The sequence below is a fragment of the Erythrolamprus reginae genome, chromosome 5 (assembly GCF_031021105.1).
Source record: "Erythrolamprus reginae isolate rEryReg1 chromosome 5, rEryReg1.hap1, whole genome shotgun sequence".
In the NCBI taxonomy this organism is placed as follows: Eukaryota; Metazoa; Chordata; class Lepidosauria; order Squamata; family Dipsadidae; genus Erythrolamprus; species Erythrolamprus reginae.
The window spans coordinates 99934976-99956517 of NC_091954.1; the positions used below are offsets into that span (position 1 = coordinate 99934976).

The 21542-nt window shown below is 39.9% G+C and overlaps 1 protein-coding gene across 8 annotated transcripts in view; it reads right to left on the reverse strand.

Annotated features, from left to right (window-relative positions):
• MECOM (MDS1 and EVI1 complex locus) overlaps positions 1-21542 on the reverse strand; it is a 732881-nt gene that overhangs the window by 375020 nt on the left and 336319 nt on the right. For all 8 annotated transcript variants that reach the window (XM_070753599.1, XM_070753600.1, XM_070753598.1 and 5 more), the window contains exon 2: positions 13566-13900. In XM_070753599.1, coding sequence (XP_070609700.1) covers positions 13566-13900 — 335 coding nt within the window. The remainder of the gene's footprint in view (positions 1-13565; positions 13901-21542) is intronic.

Sequence of the window (21542 nt, forward strand, 5' to 3'; positions counted from 1 at the left end):
CCAATCTTCTTTCCTTATCTCATATATCATACATTTTCTCTCCTTTCCCCCAACCTCTCTTCTTTCTTACTTTCTATCATTATATATATTACTTAATGTCTATTCTCCTTCATATGTATTGTATATTGGACAAAGAATAAATAAATAAAAATAAATAAAATAAACCTTCCAAAGATTCTGTTTCGCTTAGGGACGACTTTATCATTATCATATGTTCCTGCAGATATTACTTTATATTAAGAGGCATTATTTAAGAGGGGCTAGCAGCAACCTTGAAAAAAAAATCCACGAATACCTTAAAATCTATTTTATGAAGAACTTGATCACCATTTTGAACACCTTCTTTTCTCTCCCTCTTTTGACAAGCGCAATAAACTCTGCTTAGTACAGACAGGCATTGAATATTCCAAGTCAACTACGTTGCTTAAGGAAACATGCTCAAACAATCAGCTTTTGACAGCTGCATCTCCTGTTATTTACAATGGCCATCACAGTAATAACTCACTATTTCTATATTAATAAGGCAGTGAAATTTATTATGATGGTATTGAAAAGTTATTAAGTACTGCATCCCAAGTGACGAAGTGCCACAGCACTGTCACTATCCAAAAGCAGTTGGCCATCCATCACCAGCCATTCCAGATGGTCTTGCATCTTTATCGCTCCCAGGTTGGTGACATCACCTGTTCACCCCTTCGAAATTGATGATGAAAGCAAACAGATCTATCTTACTTACATTTACCAAATCAATTTAATTTTACAGGCTGTGGCTTAGTGACATATTGACTGTTTTCCTTAATGGCATCTACTGTACTTAAAGCAAGGAACTCATCTTTGAATCCTGGCTTGCAATGTGTCCTTTCATAATAAATTTTTTTATCATGCATTTATTTAATGGAAAAAATCATGTCTTGGTGGTTACTGTTCTTTAATTCAAATTTTCCTTCTTTCCTTCCTTCCTTCCTTCCTTCCTTTCCTTTCCTTCCTTTTCAAATTTTGTATCTTCCTAAATGATAGCTAAACTATATAACTTTTTAAAAAAAGAATGTCAAGCAAATTAGATCTGCCATCTTTTAATTGACTTTTCTTTCCTGTTACCTTGAAAATCCATTTTAAAAATAGAAATAATAATAATAACAACAACAGCAACAAAAACAACAACAGAGTTGGAAGGGACCTTGGAGGTCTTCTAGTCCAACCCCCTGCTTAGGCAGGAAACCCTACACCAGAGGTCCCCAACCTTTTTTGCACCAGGGACCGGCTTTAAGCTAGACCAGTTTTCCATGGCCCGGTGAGGGGGGGGGGGGGAGAGAGCTAGCTGTCAGCGGCGCCGTAAAAGGGGCGATCAAGAGAGGAATGGGTGAATGAATGGACGGAGGGTGGGAAGGAAGGAAGGAAAGAGGGAAGGGACAGGAACAAAAGAAGGGTGCAAAGGAAGCAAGGAAAGGTGTGAAAGGGGAGAGTAAGAGAGGAAGGAGTGAAAGAAGGGAATGAGGGAGGAAGGAAGGGAGGAAGGAAAAGGAAAGCAAGAAATGGAGGGAGGAAAGGAAGGAAAGAAAGAAAGAAAGAAAGAAAGGGGGAAGGGACAGGAACAGAGGAAGGAAGCAAGGAAACTTATGAAAGGGGAGAGTAAGGGAAGAAGGTAGGAAGGAGAAAGAAAAGAAGAAATAGAGGAAGGGAAGGTAAAAGACAGAAAGAAAAAGAGCAAGAAAGAAAGAAAGAGAAAGAAAGAAAGGCAACTTCAAAGAAAGGCTCACTGAGCATCTCTCACTCTCTCTCTCTTTCTATCCCTCTTTCTTTCTTTCTCTTCCTTTCTCTCTCTCCTCTTCCTTTATCTCCTCTCTCTCTCCCTCTCTCTTTCTCTCCCCCTCTCTCCCCCTTTCCCTCTCTCCCTCTCTTGCTATCTCTCCCCCCTCTCCCTCTCTCTTTCTCCCTCTCCCTCTCTTTCTCTCTCTCCCCCCTCTCTCTTTCTCTCTCTCTCCCCCTCTTTCTCTCTCTTCTTCTCACTTTCTCTCTCTTGTTTTCTTTCTGTCTCTTTTGCTTTCTCTCTCTCTCACTCTTTCTTGTTTTCTTTCTCACGCTCTTTCTCTCTCTTGTTCTCTCTCTTGCTATCTCTTTCTCTCCCCCCCCTTTCTCACTCTCTCTTTCTCACTTTCTCTCTATCTTGCTGTCTGTTGCTCTCACTCACTCTCGTTCTCTCTCCGTTCTTCTCAGCGATGACGCGCGCACGCCCTGCCCGCCTCACCTTTGCGAGAGCACTTTCGCCCCGGGCTCTCAGCAAGGGGGTTTGGAGGAGAGGCGGGGCCGGCGAAGGTGATATTGAATGTCGGGGGAGAACGGGCGGCTGCAAGCGCTCCCTATCCCCCTGCTAGCCCACTCGGAATATTCAAAATAAGAAAAGCCTTCGCCGGCAAAGGTTTTTCTTATTTTGAATATTCCGAGTGGGCTAGCAGGGAGATAGGGAGCGCGTGCAAATACCCGTTCTCCCCCGACATTCAATATCACCTTCGCCGGCCTCCGCTGAGGAAAGCCTTTGCCGGCATTTCCTCTCGTTGTCAAGGAGGCGCAGCGGCGGGCGGAGAGAGGGAAGGAGGGGGGGGGGCAGCGGCGTCCCTCCTGGCCTTGGCGGGCCGCCCAACCCTCCCCACCTCCTGCAAACGCGGCGGGCGGCGGGGGGAGAGCGAGGAGCCGGTTCCGGCGGGCGCGGGGCTTGGCTGGCTGGCGGGGGGAGCGCCGCTGGTGATGCGGAAAGGCCGAGGGGGCCCTGGCGCCGCGGACCGGCTGAAAAGCTCCAACGGCCCGGGTCCCGGTCCGCGGACCGGCGGTTGGGGACCTCTGCCCTACACTACTTCAGACAGATGGTTATCCAACATCTGCTTAAAAACTTCCAGTGTTGGGGCATTCACAATTTCTGGAAGTAAACTGTTTCACTGATTAACTGTTCTAAAACTTAAACTTAGCTACTTGCTTAAAAACAAGATCATTCATAAAGACATAACAATTGTAAACTCACCAGCACTCCTTGCCAGATTATAAATGAAACTAACCCCATCCATTGGTGTTATTTATCCCCAAAACAGCATCTGGTAGAACAGATAACAATTCTCACAAGAGACAGTTCCAGTGTGAAAGATATTGCAGCTATCCTTCACCACTGTTGTAATAACAAAAGCACAACAGCATTTCGACTTATATACCACTTCATAGTGCTTTATATCACTCTAAACAGTTTACGGAGTCGGCACATTGCTCCCAACAACCTGGGTCCTCATTTTACTGACCTCAGAAGGATGGAAGTCTAAATCAACCTTGAGCCGATGAGAATCGAACTGCTGGCAGTCAGCAAAATTAGCCTCAATACTACATTCTAACTACTGCACCACCATGGCTCTGTAATTCTAGTTCATCTAATGCAACTGAATGGAGGAATATATATATATAAGGAAGTACTATTTTATCCAGGATATCGTGAAGTTATGAGATTCAGTCTACTGCACGATTCTTACACTGTCCCGCAATTTGAATAGAAAGTAAGATAAATTCTTGGATGATGAGTCCTAGCCTTGATGAATACATGGAACAGAATGCTGAGCTAATAGGCCATTGGACTCACCCTATGTTCAATTATCTGCCTGTTTATCTATCAGCTCCATTCTTGCTTCACATATTCAAACAACACAGCCTGAGAAGCAATGATGGGCTGCTATGCGTACGGTCAGGTACGCAGAACCAGTAGAAATTTTTTGATTTTTTTTTTCTTTTTTCCCCTTCTGGGCTCTGGGTATGTTTTTTTTCTATTGCAGTAAATGAGATTGAATGTGTATAATTTTAAATGAGCTGTGCATGCATGCGGTGTGTATGTGTACATACACATACAGTTTATATAGAAGATAATGTATATTTTTGTGTGCCTGTGTCAGTGATGGGCTACCAAAATGTTTACTACCACACTGTGGGCATGGCTTATGCATTTTGTTTCAACATCTTTCAGTGCAAATTGGATGCTCTGGGGTGGAGCTCCAAATTTTGCTACCGGTACTGCGCTCCTGAACATACCCATAAAAGCTCATCACTGGCCTGTGTGTAATATGTATGTAAACATATGGCACATATGCATAGAATTAAATAGTATATTTTGGATGTTCAGTAATAGTAAATAGACAGGGAGATTGTATTTCTTTGAGGCGAGGACAGAAGAGACCCTAACCCTAACCCTGACCCTTGAAGTGAGTGACGTCAAGTTGGCCACTTTTAAGCCAGTCATATGACCGTTAAGCCTCCCCGGTCACATGATCGTCAAGCCACTCCCACCTGGTCACATGGCCATCAAGCCACACCCACAAAATAAGCCACGCCCACAGCATGGTAGTAAAAATTTATGCAGCCCTTCACTGCTGAGAAGCATCAAGGTGGAAAGAAATGAGAACCCAATGAGAAATGGCTGCCTATCTCAGCTTGCATTATGCCTGACCAAGACAGCAAACATCTTCCCCTTCTCCAGTACTAAGGGGAAGAGACTGGGAACAACGTTTTGTGTGCACCATTCCCTGAAATTATTATTTATTAGATTTGCATGCCGCCCCTTTCCGAAGACTAGGAGTGGCTCACAACAACAATGCAAAATACAAATCCCATGATTAAAAAGCAAAACAGTTAAAAACCCTTGATTTAAAAACACTCATACAACCCAAATAAAACCTTACATAAAACGGAGCGGCCGAGGGGAATCAATTTCCCCATGCCTGGCGGCAAAGGTGGTTTTTTAGGATTTTATTTTATTTATTTATTTATTTATTTATTTATTTATTTATTTATTTATTTATTTATTTATTTATTTATTTATTTATTTATTTGTTTGTTTGTTTGTTTGTTTGTTTGTTTATTTATTTATTTAGTCCTAATCTCTGGGGGGAGTTGATTCCAGAGGGTCGGGGCTGCCACAGAGAAGGCTCTTTCCCTGGGTCCCGCCAATGGTATTGTTTTGTCAACGAGACCCGGAGAGGGCCAACTCTGTGGGACCTAATCGGTCACTGGGATTCGTGTGGCAGAAGGTGGTCCCGAAGGTATTCTGGTCTGATGCCATGAAGGGCTTTATAGGTCATAACCAACACTTTGAATTGTCATCGGAAACTGATCGGCAACCAATGCAGACTGCGGAGGGTTGATGTGACATGGGCAAATCCAATAAATAAATAAATATCTGGAAAAGCCCATGATTGCTCTCACAGCTGCATTCTGCATGATCTGAAGTTTCCGAATACTCTTCAAAGGTAACCCCATGTAGAAAGCATTACAGTAGTCGAACCTCGAGGTGATGAGGGCATGAGTGACTATGAGCAGTGACTCCCGGTCCAGGTAGGGCCACAACTGTTGCACCAGTCAAACTTGGGCAAAAAAAACCCTTACCACAGCCGAAAGATGGTTCTCTAATGTTAGCTGTGGATCGAGGAGGACGCCCAAGTTGCGGACCCGGGTAATGGATGGACAGATGTAAATGGAAATGCCTTCATTCCCTCAGTATTCCCTCAGTATTTTTTGAGAAAGGAAAATGCTAGCTGTGACTGTGGGTTGCCTTGCTGTATATCAAAAACTAAGAGGAAGAGGGTGTGGGAATAAAAGAGCAGCTACCTGGGAGGGAGATGAGCAAACGGTGAGTTGCGAATACAAAGCAGGAGAAAGGGAAAATGATGAAGGTGCCAGGTGTCATTTCCCTTCAACAACCATTGCTTTGTTTTGTTTTCATGCGTGTAATGAGTTTGACTGCGTTCGGGGAGGGGGCTTCGGGCTTCTCCAAGAACAGTTTAGTCTGCCCTCGAGTATACAGCAAAAAAGACAATGTGCATTTCCTTGGAATGGTTCCCTTAGCTTAATTCCAATTTATCTTCCCTCCACAATTTCCCAAAGGCAACAAGGACGTTTCCCCCCACTAATTCTATACTATAGCCCAGTGTTTCCCAACCTTGGCAACTTGAAAATATTTGGACTTCAACTCCCAGAATTCCCCAGCCAGCATTTGCTGGCTGGGGAATTCTGGGAGTTGAAGTCCAAATATCTTCAAGTTGCCAAGGTTGGGAAACACTGCTCTAGCCAATCCCAACCCCCCCAAAAAAACCCCAACATTTAAGTATTGAGAAAGGAGGAGTGCTTGGGAGCTCCGTCAGGAGTACCATATTTCCTGTAATCTGTGTAATCAGAGACAAAATATTTAGTCCAACTCTTTCGCTGAGAAATAAAAAAGATCTAAATCATACATCAGGGAACATAGTTCAATATGTCAGTATGACCCAGGGGGTTTCAATTAGCCTTTGAATGTGTATATACATATTATGTTTTGCTTCTGCTGTTTACACATCACTATAATTTATAATTTGAGGGTTGGCTGATGTTTTGCCCTAGTCTAGAAAACTAGTAGCAAGGCAAAACACATTACAATCCAACTGTAATATATAATAATTAGGATATGAAAGAAAGTTACAAGTCATCAAACAGTTGATAGATCCCATTCTTTCATACATTTATTTTTCTCATTCCAGTGGTTCCTGCCAAAGTTTAGTTTTCAGTAGACTCTCATTAGTAATGGCAAACATGATAAATACCGCTAACAATCTGAGTTGATTGTTTCAAATGATTCATCCTTACTCATTTTTAATGTGATGTACTAATCTCAATATTCATTAGTTAATTAAATATATTGTTTACACCTCTACCAAATGCTATAATAATTCTAAGTAATTCTATTGTCACATTTACTAAAGTGGCAGAAGGTCAATTTTGTCTCATCGTCGCCACTAGAGGCATGAATTATTCTTGGAAGTTCCATCCTATTCTTTATTTTTATGCATTCAGTTACCCTTTCATACATGACTTCTATTGTAACCGGCATTGGAAAGCAGCTGCGAGAGCAATTACGGGCGTCTCTAAGTATGCCCATATCACTCCAACACTCCGCAGTCTGCATTGGTTGCCGATCAGTTTCCAGTCAAAATTCAAAGTGTTGGTTATGACCTATAAAGCCTTTCATGGCACCGGACCAGAATATCTCCAGGACCGCCTTCTGCCGCACGAATCCCAGCAACCGGTTAGGTCCCACAGAATGGGTCTTCTCCGGGTCCCGTCGACTAAACAATGTCATCTGGCAGACCCAGGGGAAGAGCCTTCTCTGTGGCGGCACCGACCCTCTGGAACAAGCTTCCCCCTGAGATTAGGATTGCCCCCACCCTCCTTGCCTTTCACAAACTCCTTAAAACCCACTTCTGCTGTCAGGCATGGGGGAACTGAAACATCTCCCTTGCCCATGTTGTTTTAGTGTTAGATTGATTGTATGCGTGTTTTAATATTCTGGGGTTGTTTTTATGAATTTTTAGCTTAAAATTGTAATTGGATTGGTGGGTATTGGATTTGTTATTATGTATTGTTTTTATCTTGTTGTGAGCCACCCCGAGTTTTCGGAGAGGGGCGGCATATAAATCCAATAAATCTAATCTAATCTAATCTAACCAAGAAAAAAGAGGTTTGATTAGATTAGCACTGCATATAAAGATGCCTCCATATGAATTTAGCATTTTGAAACAATTATTAAATTTGAATCAATATTCAATAATTAGCAAAGGTAAACAATGAGGTAAGAGTTATACTCAGAACGTACAATGTATAATGCATTTCATTTAATAGCAATATTACTTATAATTATATATCACTTCATAGTGCTTTACAACTCTCTCTAAATGGTTTACAGAATCAGCATATTGCCCCCAACAATCTAGGTCCTCATTTTAAAGATCTTGGAAGGATGGAAGGCTGAATCAACCTTGAGCCCATCAGGATTGAACTCCTAGCAGTCAGCAGAGTCACAATGCAATACTGCAATCTAACCACTATGACACCCGAGTAATGAATGCTTAAGACAGAAACAGAGGGCAGGATGTGTTATTGTACATATTTATCTTCCAGAATTGTTGAGTTTTATAAAATTGTATATATATATATTTTAAAAAACAATTCTGATTATTGTATTTTTGTATTTTCAGCATACTATTCTTTTTTTAGTGTACTGTAGATTATCTATTTTTGCTAATTTTTTATAGTAAAATATATCATTTTAAAAATTGAAGCAATTTTCTCTTAGTGCAATATATGCAATAAATATACCGTAATATTTATCTTCCATTAGTTTTTCCATTGTTCTATAATAATTCTCCAGTCTATATTCTATGTCCATTTGATAACCATCCATTTAGTAATAAAATCTTTGACTTTTTCAGTTTCTTCATTAGCCGGTTATAAATAAGTGTAATATTTTAGATGTTAAATACATAGAATAAACAAGCGACACATTAGTGTATCGAATGGATATTCAGACACATAATAGTTTGGTATGTTTGTGTGTGTGCTTGTTAGTATATTGGGGTTCTTTTTTAAAACTTTTTTAAATATTTAAATTTATTTGAATCTATTTGGATTTGTACGATTTGTTTATGCCTTGTTGTGAGCCGCCCCGAATTCGCGGAGAGGGGCGGCATACAAATCTAAATAATAAAATAAATAAAATAAATAATAGAATATTGGTATACCATTATACCAAAGTCAAAAGAATGGAGATATTTCTAATAAATTTGCAACTACGTATATGATACAAGGGAAACCAATTGGGATTATCAATTGGCTAGGCTTTCCTGCTGACAGACTACTGGGTAACAAGCTACAAATATTCGATGCAATAATATTTATATTAGTCAAAGGTTAGGATTCTTCTTTATAATATATCTGAATTAGATTTTTTAAAGTATGTTCAGATACATGTAAATATTCAAATTCATTTCTGATGTTTGGCTTATGGCAGGTGAGGAGGGAAGGAATAATTAATAGGCATCCATGGCAAGATTCACTTAAAAACTAAACGTTATTATCCTCTATAAACTATAGCACTTCTTATTAGATTGTGAAGCAGATGTAGCCACCTAACAGGCAGTCCAACTGTGCTTAGCCTGTCTGTGGCCTTGTCATCCAGGCAGCAGTGAAATTTACTTACCTTTCCCACCAGTTTGGAAGCGTGGGTTTTTCACCCTCTGTGGCATGGGCAGAAGCCTTTGCACATGAGCAGAGAGTTTAAAAAAAAGAAAATGGCGGCATCCAGGCGGGTGGCCGTAGCCTTATGCTGCCGCCACTACTGATTCTCTGAACAACAGGCGCGCTTGAATCAGGCTGAACCAGTAGCATTTCATCCCTGAATCAAGATTTATAAATAACTAAACAATAGGTATTCCGGAACATGATTTCTGCAGTAAAAATAGTGCTTTTATCATTCTGCTTTTCTATTCTACTCTGAAACACAGATCAGATTGGATGCCAGTTGGCTATTCCTGGATCAGCAAATTGGCAGAATACAAATTATATTCTTTTCCGAAGAATTCGGACAGATTAACAAGGTTATATATATATATTCCATATTTACAGCAGCACGAAGCTTAAAACTTCAGCCTGATGATGGTGAATGTGATTTCACCGAAACGTCGCATAGACACTCAAAATATTACACGGGGCAAAACCCGAACTCAGAACAATCTACATACATATATATATGTGTGTGTGTGTGTGTGTGTGTGTGCGTGCGTGTGTGTTTTTCGATGAGGTCCCACTCATCATCTTCAGGCTGGTGTTTCTGTCCTTGTTCTAAGGCGAACACTGCGAGACCTGAGCTGCCTTCCTTCTATAAATACTGGTGGCTGGGTGTGGTTTGATGGCTCAGCAATTGCCTGTTGTGTAGAAACTTCCTGGTGAGTCAGTGGGGTAACACCTGGGGTCGTTGATGTAGCTGAAGTATGCTGATTAGTTAATGGTTGTAGATTAGGCGTGATATCCTGAGCAGTGTCCCCTCTAATTTTTTGGGGGGGTGGGCGGAAAAGTATAGTGTCTGAGCAGCAGTCCCTTCGGGACTGGGCGGCACAGAAATAATAAATAAACGAACAAACAAATAAATAAAAAACCCACCCTGTTTTGCCTCAGAGAATTTCAAAATAAAATACTGTACTGTGTGTCTATAACAGTGAGCTCATAATAGGGCAACTCTATCAATATCAAAATGCCACTTAAATAGTTGAGCTAGTTTCAAACTAGATTTGGATTTTCTTTCTCTCTTCCTTACTCCCATTCTTTTTCTTTCTCTTTTCCTTCCTCTCTTTTTTCTATCTGTTTCTCTCTCTTCCTCTTTTCCTTTCTCTCTCCTTCCCTCTCACTCTTTCCCTCTCGGCTTCTGGGCAGGTTTGGAAAACTCTGAGTTGATGATGATTTTTAAGTGAGCGATTGCTCACTGCTCAGCTTAGAGGGAACTATGATCCTGAGTAGTTGGAGCTTGCAGGCTACTTGATTGTTTTGCAATGTGTGTTCTGAGTCTAGTTTCAGTTTTTATGGCTGGGTTACGTTTGAGGGCTGGTTTCCAGATGTCTGGTAGGCGGGAGGTATCATCCCGCTTGTTCATATTTTGGGGATGTTTTTCTATCTCGATGGCTAGCTGATGAGGCCAAAATAAGGCCAAAATAGATCTATCCTAGTCTCCCTTAATTTTCAAATTCAGCAAAAAACATGTGACATATATATATATGCTCTATATCACGAGTGGTATAGGAATGGGCGTGGCCAGCGCATGATGTATCCAGCCTGTAGGCTGGGAGCTTGACACCCCTGCTCTATATCTATCTTAATAGCCTGTCAAATTTTATTCATATTATTTAACTAAATAATTAAATGTAATTATCTCTATTAAAACATGTTTCACTTTTGCTAATTAGAGCATTTTTGGCTTTGTGTTTCTTTCATGTTAGATTTCTTCTGTTTTCACTTCCCTAATTTCCAGCCTAAGCAGTCACATCCTCATGTTAATCCTAAACCACTGGAGATAACTAGGAATCCATAAACAGGGCTGAGAAACCACAGAATGGGAGAAATCAAAATTTTGAACAAGCTGAGCAAATCCTTATGTCTATGTGTATACAAATACTGTACAAGGAAATTATATGACTACTAGGGAAATATCTGCTAGTTTATGCATTTCCCAAAAGGTTGTTCCCATGTTATGGACTCCTGAAGGCTGAAGTGAAATTGTATTTATGAATAATTAGCTGTTTTCATTTGGAAAAAAAAATAGCTGGGATTTGTTTACAATCTGATTTCTTTCTTGGTTAGAAAACAGACAGCTCTCTTTTTCCCATGCCTGATTCAATGGACATTTAGCTTGCTGGCAAAATACTAAACCATAATGACAAACTGCAAAAAAGCTTGACCTCTGACTTTGTCCAATAACCTTTTGTTCGATTTGTGCTTTAGTCAACCAATATCTGATTAGATGATGCTTGGCTTTGGACTCAGGAACTAAGATAAAATTCAGATTTATAGCTTTCCGTTCAAGTTCCTCCACAGCACTTTAATTATGACCTGAGCATAAGTATGTCACAACTTTATATTTTAACCCATAACCCATTTTAAGAAGCGGATGCTTATGAGCAAAATACATTGCCTTGATGTTGCAAGTATATATTGGTCAAATCTACCCAGAATTATGACTGGTTAATTTTATAGATAGAATATTGACCTATGCAAAAACTTTGGCATAGTGGCTTCTTATTTTCAATGTACAGCCACAGCAACTTTTAAAACCCACATCTTTTCCCCCATCAAACACCATTTTATTTTCATTACCTACTAGCTTTGCAAAGAATCCTTCAAATAATTCTAGGAATTATTCTCCATTTACAACTTGAAAAACAAAGTCCATTCTCCTGCAAATTCTAGATCCTGTTGTAATGTGCACTACAAATATGATTACACACTTTGTACTGTATATGTCAAGCCTGGGTCTCAATTAGTTTCAGTATCCCATTTTTACCCCAGAAGCTCATATCTCTCGTCCCATCAGCCTTATGCTTTGCCTCCAGGAAATCAACCAGTTCATATGAAACTCTCCTTGCGAACTAAGAAGTGATGTGCTTCAGAAGCCATGACCTTCCTGACTCTCATTGAAGCACAAAAAATAAAGTGATAAAGAGCCACCTTGTGGCTTTTCTGCAAATACAAAAGAGGTGGGGAGGGAGTTTAAGCATAGTTTTCTCTCTTTTACAAATCTATTTTTAAAAGTGACGCAGGGGAATTAATGGATAGCCCTGATGAGTAAGAGGCTTCATTGTTTTATCAGTGGCAAAAATTAGATATAGAGAAATACTTAAGAAAACCTTCCTTTCTTTCTTTCTTTCTTTCTTCCTTCCTTCCTCCCTTCCTTCCTTCTTTCCTTCCTCCCTTCTTTCCTTCCTTCCTTCCTTCTTTCCTTCCTTCCTTCCTTCTTTCCTTCCTTCCTCCCTTCCTCCCTTCTTTCCTTCCTTCCTTCCTTCTTTCCTTCCTTCCTTCTTTCCTTCCTTCCTTCCTTCCTCCCTTCTTTCCTTCCTTCCTCCCTTCCTTCCTTCTTTCCTTCCTCCCTTCTTTCCTTCCTTCCTTCCTTCTTTCCTTCCTTCCTTCCTTCTTTCCTTCCTTCCTTCTTTCCTTCCTTCCTTCCTTCTTCCTTCCTTCCTTCCTTCTTCCTTCCTTCCTTCCTTCCCAAGCTCCCCATCCCAGTACCTATGGCTGCTTTAAAAGAGCTTTTGTGAGGCTCTTGTGAGGCTCTTAAATTGCTCAGGATATTTTTTTAAAAAAATAGATTGTCTGATATCAAAAGCCAAAGCTAAGCCTGATTGTTAGATTTGAAAGCCTGGCATGATGGTGTTGGGGCCAATTCATGATATGTAAAAAAGACGAATCAACTCAGGGCATGCTGTTGTAGCTTGACAAGCCATTGGACCAGGAAGGAAGGATTACTAAATCTTTATTTGCATAGGACAAGGATGTCATTTTAATGGATAGCTTTTCTTTCACAAAATACTATAGTCAGAAATACCATGATATTTCTATTGCTGTTCATAGTTGATAAAAGAGATCACCAACCCTGAGGAAATATAGCAGGAGTGACTATTCATTCATGCTAAAAGATTCTGAATAATTCCTGAAAGTAAAAGAATCTACATAGTTTCTATAGTGAGCTGTGGATATTAAATCAATACTATTAAATCTTGGAGAATATTTTCCCCATCATATTCTATATGAATATTGAATATTCACATATTCAATCATTAGTTGACCACATTCTATAAATTACATGCATTGTATCAAAATCCTCATTCGGTTAATTCAAATTTTGAAATAACAACTCATTCTTTTCATGTGAAAAACTCAAAACATCACCAACAGAAATCAGCAAAAAAGCAAAACAAAAAAACCTTCAAACTGTCAAAACAAATTACATTGTGTTCACTTTTCCTTGTATTCCGATACTCAGCCCCAACAGAGATATTTGAGTCTGTAAACCCAGAAGTTTTCCAAAAAATTGTATTTATCAGTAAAGAATTCTGCTCTTTTATTCAAAATAAAAAGAGTTACCTCTGTGAAGACAGGTAGAAAAGAAATAGAATAAATAGTAAAAATAACAAGAGTGTTGATAACAGATAGTTAACTGATAATGAACTGCAATGACTGATATATTTTCCTACCTCCCATCCATTATTGGTGTTTTTAAGACTTTGTTGATGTTCTCCTACATATGGTCCAAATCTTTCACCTACTTCAATCTTCTGTTTTGTCCATATCCCTAATCCGGTGCCAGGTATATTTGACTCTCGAAGCTCAAACTCTGATGGAATTGGGATGTCATCAGGAATATATATTGGAGCTTTATAAGGAGATCCCTCCTTTGGTGTGAAGGCTTCACTTGAGGTTGCAGGAGAAGACCTTTCACAGATACTGAGTGACAAAGCGCTTGGCTCTCCATCATTTTCAGGAGTTTCTTCTACTGGAATTTCAGGGAAACTCTGATAGAAACATTCATCTGAAAAGGATCCAAAAACATCAAGAGCAAAATGACAAGATGCAATGGAAAAGTGATTTTAGTGTTATCCCCCTAAAATTGTACAATACTCCAATATTTGTTTATATAACTGTTCATAATTATTGTTTCGTACTTATGCATGGCTCTCAAGATATTATTAAATCCCATTAACCATCAACATAGTCAGCAAAGCCTACGGTGATGGATAAGAACATTTACAATCCAACAAAATAGCCCATTCCTGTCTTAGTGGAAAGTATTCTCTTCCTGAGAGTTAGCCAATCATTGGCATCAGTGATTCAGAGGAGACATTTGTGATTGGCCAATTCTCGGGAACATCATGAATATGCAGTAGATGCTATGGGAGAACCAATTCTTACCATAGTACAGCATTTGACAATACATAGCCTGCAAATTTTATCCTTGAAATTCATTCAATATAATAAAGCTTCAAGAGTTGTTAACCTGATCCTACGCAGCTTCTGCTCAGGCAATCTCACACTACTCACAAGAGCCTACAAAACTTTTGCCAGACCCATACTAGACTACTGCTCATCTGTCTGAAACCCATACCACATCTCAGACATCAACACCCTTGAAAATGTCCAGAGATACTTCACCAGAAGAGCCCTTCACTCCTCCACTCGAAACAGAATATCCTACGAAAATAGACTAACAATCCTGGGCCTAGAAAGCCTAGAACTTTCACCTAAAAGTGGGCACCTAAAACACGATTTGAGTATTGCCCACAAGATCATATGCTGCAACGTCCTACCGGTCCATGACTACTTCAGCTTCAACCGCAATGACACAAGAGCATGCAACAGATTCAAACTTAATACGAACAGCTCCAAACTTGACTGTAAAAAATATGATTTCAACAATCGAGTTATCGAAGCGTGGAACTCATTACCGGACTCAATTGTGTCAACCCCTAACCCCCAACACTTCTCCCTTAGACTCTCCACGATTGACCTCTCCAGGTTCCTAAGAGGCCAGTAAGGGGTGTACATAAGTGCACTGGTGTGCCTTTCATCCCCTGTCCAATTGTCTTTCCTTTCTTTCTCCTATCTTATATATTCTCTTCCTTTCTTATATCCTCTCCTCTAAGTTCACTTTCACCCTCATTTATATTATCACATGTCTATTTTTCTTCCTATGTATTTGTGTATTGGATAAATAAGTAAGTAAGTAAGTAAGTAAGTAAGTAAGTAAGTAAGTAAGTAAGTAAGTAAGTAAGTAAGTAAGTCTCTTGGAAGCTGATATATGTAATATACTTCTCAGCATATACTTATATTTAAGAGAGTGTCTTATAATAGAGTTGCTATTTGTTTTACATGCATGTAATGACCTAACTCATAAATAACTATGACCCTGAGCTACAAATATTCTTCTTTATTGGTACAGTCTTAAGAAATTCCAGGAGAATTAATACACAAGGGAGGAGGTTGGGTTTCTACATGCATATCATACATCCCGCTTTGTATTGTTTCCTGGATGGATTTTCTTGAGCCCGGCATCATTTATCACTAAATATTAAAGTAGCTGATAAAAGATTTCAGAACACAAATCTCCCTCTCTACAATAAAGAAAAATAAGTAGGCCTGTATTTAGTTAAATGAAAAAAAAGATCCCATTGCTATCTTTTTGCTAAAACAAAAATGTTCGAGTTACAGGGGATAATGAGGAAACGTTAAGACTGTTTCCCAGGCAATAATTCTCAATGTTTAATTTGATTATAACTTCATTTCTAAATATGTTCCAAATCTTCCAGGTGCCACAGGGTCAGACGAGAGTGTACTTTCAAACTCACTGTTAATGAGAAGTTTTCTTTGTTATTCAAAGCATCCTGCTATGTTTTGTAAAAGGGGCAAATCCTCCTGGGTGCTAAAGGTATTTTGTGTCTTGATCTTCTAATCTTTATGAAAACAGATGTTGGGAGGAAAGCACCCTTAATTTCCTCACCCAGCATAATTTATCTCCGTACGAAACAAACCCCGCAAAAACCTCAGCATGGGAAGTTGTACACACACAATTGTTGTTCTGAATTCCAGATAATAATATGGTCCCTGTTCGGAACTGGATAATAGAATTGCAATGCCTGAGTTGGGGAACAGATTAGGGAAGGGGGAAGATTAGACATTTCCCTTCATTAAAATAATAATAATACTAATAATAATAGTAATACAAAGTCTCGTTGCTATTTTGCAGCAAAAATACCAGCGAGCTTCAAAGGAAGCCCTGGAGGAAAGGTTAATTGCTACTGAAAGGCCAGGGTGGACAATGTCGTGTGAGCATTCGGCACAAACGTGTTGTGTTGGCAGGCAAAAAGATTCCTGATGAAGATGATAGAGCATCTGTGTGCCAAGGGTAATGCCAGGGTTTTAACCTCAGGGAACCTGGGGTCAGTTTAAACAGTAACCCGGGCTTCTGTGTGGAGCGTATGGAGGAGGGTCACTTCCTTTCTTCCACTTCAGTGTTTAGCATCCTTTTCCATCCCCAGAGCCATAAAAGTTTGCATCAGACCATTTAAGTGTGAGTGGGTGGGGTGGGTGGGTAAGGAGACAGAGGGAAAGAGAATCAGAGAGAGGGAGGGAGAGGAAGAGAGAGAGAGAATTGGAGAATTTAAAGCAGCCAGTGCCCCCTTCACCTTCGGCTGCAGGAGCTAATAAGCTAAATAGAGAAATATGCTTGTGGTTAACAGCTAAGTGCCATTTGAGGGAAAGTTCAAGGTTGTCTTTTTCTAACCCTTCAATAAGCATGCTGAGCTAAGTGCAAAATTCAGCCTGCAGTGCAACACCCTGTATTTTAAGTTTAAGTTTTTCTCCTTCTTGCTCTGTTTCTAAAGCAATGTTTTATCGTATCTTTTAATATCCTAACCTTTCTATCCAGTATTCAAGCTGTAGCCTGAGTCTTATGTGGGCTCAGTTAAAAAATAATTTTAAAAGATCTCTTCTGGTCCTTATGTTAGGTACAGACCCTTCCTATTTCATTCCTATTTAACTAAACTCCTCCACTCGAAACAGAATACCCTACGAATCAAGACTTACAATCCTGGATCTTGAAATTTCAATTCAATTCAATTCAATTTATTAGATTTGTATGCCGCCCCTCTCTGAAGACTCAGGGCGGCTCACAACAACGATAACAACAATATTATAATGGCACAAATCTAATATTAAAAATAACTAAAAACCCTATCATAATTAAAAACCAAACAGCACATACATGCCAAACATAAATTATAATGGATAATAGAATTGCAATGCCTGAGTTGGGGAACCTTAGAACTATGACACCTCAAACACGATCTAAGTATTGCCCACAAGATTATATGCTGCAACTCCCTGCCTGTCAATGATTACTTCAGCTTCAACTGCAACAACACAAGAACACACAACACATTCAAGCTTAATATTAACAATGCCAAACTTGACTGTAAAATTATGACTTTAGCAATCGAGTTGTTGAAGCGTGGAACTCACTACCAGACTCTGTAGTATCATCCCCTAACTCCCAACACTTTACCCTTAGACTATCTACGGTTGACCTCACCAGGTTCCTAAGAGGTCAATAAGGGGCGTACATAAGTGCACCAGAGTGCCTACCGTCCCCTGTCCTATAGTCTCTCCTATATCTCCTATATCTTCTTTTCTATCTCTTCTATCTCTTCTATCCATTATATCTCTTCTATTTCTTGTATCTCTTTTATCTCTTATATTTTCTGCTATTCTCTCTAGTTATAATTTACTCCTATATTTTTCTTCTATACTCTCTTTGATACATTCTACTCGTATATATCCTCTATTAGTATTGTGTATTGGACAAAACAAATAAATAAACATAGAAACATAGAAGACTGACGGCAGAAAAAGACCTCATGACCCATCTAGTCTGCCCTTATACTATTTTTTGTATTCTATCTTAGGATGGATAAATGTTTATCCCAGGCATTTTTAAATTCAGTTACTGTAGATTTACCAACCACGTCTGCTGGAAGTTTGTTCCAAGGATCTACTACTCATTCAGTAAAATAATATTTTCTCATGTTGCTTTTGATCTTTCCCCCTTTTTTAAAAAAATAAAAAAATGTTTGTTCATTTTTATTAGTATCGGACTTAGAAGGCCATCTGGCTGCAAAATGATTGTGTAGCTCAAATAGTTAAAAAGAGAAAAAAGTCACACTTGGAATACTGCATTCAGTTTTGGTCACCATGAAGCAAAAAGGATGTTGAGACTCTAGAAAGAGTGCAGGGAAGAGCAACAAAGATGATTAGGGGACTGGAGGCTAAAACATATGAAGAAGTGTTGCAGGAACTCTGTATGTCTAGTTTAATGCAAAGAAGGACATGATAGCAGTGTTCCAATATCTCAGTGTTCCAATATCTAAGGAAAAATTTCCTGACAGTTAGAACTATTAATTAGTGGAATTGCTTGCCTCCAGAAGTTGTGAATGCTCCGACACTGGAAGTTTTTAAGAAGATTTTGGATAATCATTTGTCTGAAGTAGTGTAGGGTTTCCTGCCTAAGCAGGGGGTTGGACTAGAAGACCTCCAAGGTCCCTTCCAACTCTGTTATTGTTGTTGTTGTTGTTGTTGTTGTTGTTGTTGTTATTATTATTATTATTATTATTATTATTATTATTATTATTATTATGTCAGCAAACGAGATCACTATGCTGGATTTCGTATTTCATCACCAATTGGGCGCTTCCCAAGCACCTAGGACTGCATGATGTAGTGGCTAATTATGTTTGCCGATCCCAGTAAAGCGGCCTTTTGCAATTGACAGATGGAGATTTTGTCAATTCCGATGGTTTTCAAATGTCCGCTGAGATCCTTTGGCACTGCGCCCAGCGTGCCAAGTACCACTGGGACCACTTTCACGGGCTTATGCCAGAGTCGTTGCAGCTCGATTTTTAGATCTTCGTATTTCACTAATTTCTCTAGCTGCTTCTCCTCAATTCTGCTGTCTCCTGGGATTGCGATATTGATGTCGATGTCGATGTATTATGATGATGATGATGATGATGATGATGATGATGATGATGATGATGAATAAAAGAGAAATGAATGTTATCCGTGCTATCCCAGAGAGATGGCTAAATTATATCTATGCAACTTCTCTTAGATGTGTGAATTTCATTTTGTAGAATTATGGGCCATGTTTATACCAGATTGCAGTGTTTCTCAGTCTCAGCAATTTTAGGGATGGGTGGACTTCAATTCCCAGAATTCCCCCCATCAGCATCCAGCCATTTTAAAATTGATAAAGTTGAGTAACACTGAAAGAAAAAGCACTTTCAGTTAGCACCTGGCCAAATGCCTTGTGAAATCTTGACAGAATCTCCAGACTTGGGGATCTGTGGTAATAAGGGTAGTCCACTGATAACAACAGTTCATTTAGTGATAATTCGGAGTTACAACGGCACTGAATAAACCTATGACCGTTTTTCAAACGTATGACCATTGCAGCATCCCCACAGTTATGTGATCCAAATTTGGATGTTTGGTTCATATTTATAGTGGTTGCAGTGTCTCAGGGTTATGTGATCACCTTTTGTAATCTTGACAAGCAAAGTCAATGGAGATTCACTTAACAACTGTGTTACTAATTTAACAAGTGCAATAATGATTCTCTTAACAATTTTGACAAGAAAGGTTGTAAAAGGGAACAAAACTCACTTAACAAACATCTCACTTAACTACAGTTGTGGTTGTAACTTGAGGACCACTTGTACTTTGTATGTCCCTTATCATACCATGCAGAAATAAAATACCACTCTACTACGCCCTGGTCAGACCACATCTGGAGTACTGTGTTCAGTTCTGGTCACCTCACTTCAAAAAAGACATTGAAACTCTGGAGAAGGTGCAGAAAAGAGCAACCAAAATGATCAGGGGTCTAGAAACCAAGACTTACGAAGAGAGACTGCGGGAACTGGGCATGGATAGCCTAGAGAAAAGGAGGGCCAGAGCGGACATGATAGCAATCTACAGGTATACGAGGGGTTGCCACAGAGAGGAGGGGATCACTTTATCCTCCAGGGCACCGGAGGGCCGGACGAAGAACAACGGCTGGAAGCTGACCAAGGAGAGATTCAACCTGGAAATAAGGAAGAACTTCCTGACGGTCAGAACGATCAACCAGTGGAACAACCTACCAGCAGACGTTGTGAACTCCAATACTCTGGACATTTTTAGGAGGAAATTGGACTGCCATTTGGCTGGGATGCTACAGGGTTCCTGCTTAGGCAGGGGGTTGGACTTGATGACCCGCATGGTCCCTTCCCACACTAACAATAAATAAAATAAAATAAAAATAAATAAAATAAAAACAAATTATACATAATACACCACATTTGTTTTTCCTCCCTTTCTTTCTTCCTACAGCAACCGGAATGAATAAAATAGCTTGTTACTCCAATAGCGGAATAATTCTAAAAATTATTATTAATTCAAAGTTTTCCCTAACTTTGCAGGAACACATTATAGTTCCAAGTGGCTGAATCAAGAAGGAATAATTTTCCCACAGCCTACAGAATTTTTTAAACCAGTCTATTTTACCATTTAAGAAGTTTTGATGCCAGCAATGTGCCTGTTGAAGGGAAAAAAAAACATTTTTTGACCTCAGAAATCTATACTTCTTTAAATAAACTGTTACTTCCTACTCAGAATCATAGCAGCATAGCAGGATTTGTTTCAATGTCAGTTAAGCTTGAAGGTGGTTATGAGGTTGAAAAATTTACTCTTAAGAAAAGGAGGAATTTTGGGTAAAATATATCTTCCGGTAAGTAGCATGATGTCAGGAGTCCTGTCAGCCTTAAGAGTCAGAGCCAATCACGATATTTTTTAAAAATCCAAATGTCCAAATCCAAAAAGACACTCTCATTTAAAACAAATCTGGGAATTTACAAGCTATAAAATTATGTAGTTATTACAAATTCATTCTAACATGCATAACATGCATCTGTCCGTCCATTACCCTGGGGGGGGAATTATTGACCCCCTCAGAGAGGGTCCGCAACTTGGGCGTCCTCCTCGATCCACAGCTCACATTAGAGAAACATCTTTCAGCTGTGGCGAGGGGGGCGTTTGCCCAGGTTCGCCTGGTGCACCAGTTGCGGCCCTATCTGGACCGGGACTCACTGCTCACAGTCACTCATGCCCTCATCACCTCGAGGTTCGACTACTGTAATGCTCTCTACATGGGGCTACCCTTGAAAAGTGTTCGGAAACTTCAGATCGTGCAGAATGCAGCTGCGAGAGCAGTCATGGGCTTACCTAGGTATGCCCATGTTTCTCCATCACTCCGCAGTCTGCATTGGCTGCCGATCAATTTCCGGTCACAATTCAAAGTGTTGGTTATGACCTTTAAAGCCCTTCATGGCACTGGACCAGAATATCTCCGAGACCGCCTACTGCCGCACGAATCCCAGCGACCGATTAGGTCCCACAGAGTGGGCCTTCTCCGGGTCCCGTCAACTAAACAATGTCGGTTGGCGGGCCCCAGGGGAAGAGCCTTCTCTGTGGCGGCACCGGCCCTCTGGAACCAACTCCCCCCGGAGATTAGGATTGCCCCTACTCTTCCTGCCTTCCGTAAACTCCTTAAAACCCACCTTTGTCGTCAGGCATGGGGGAAT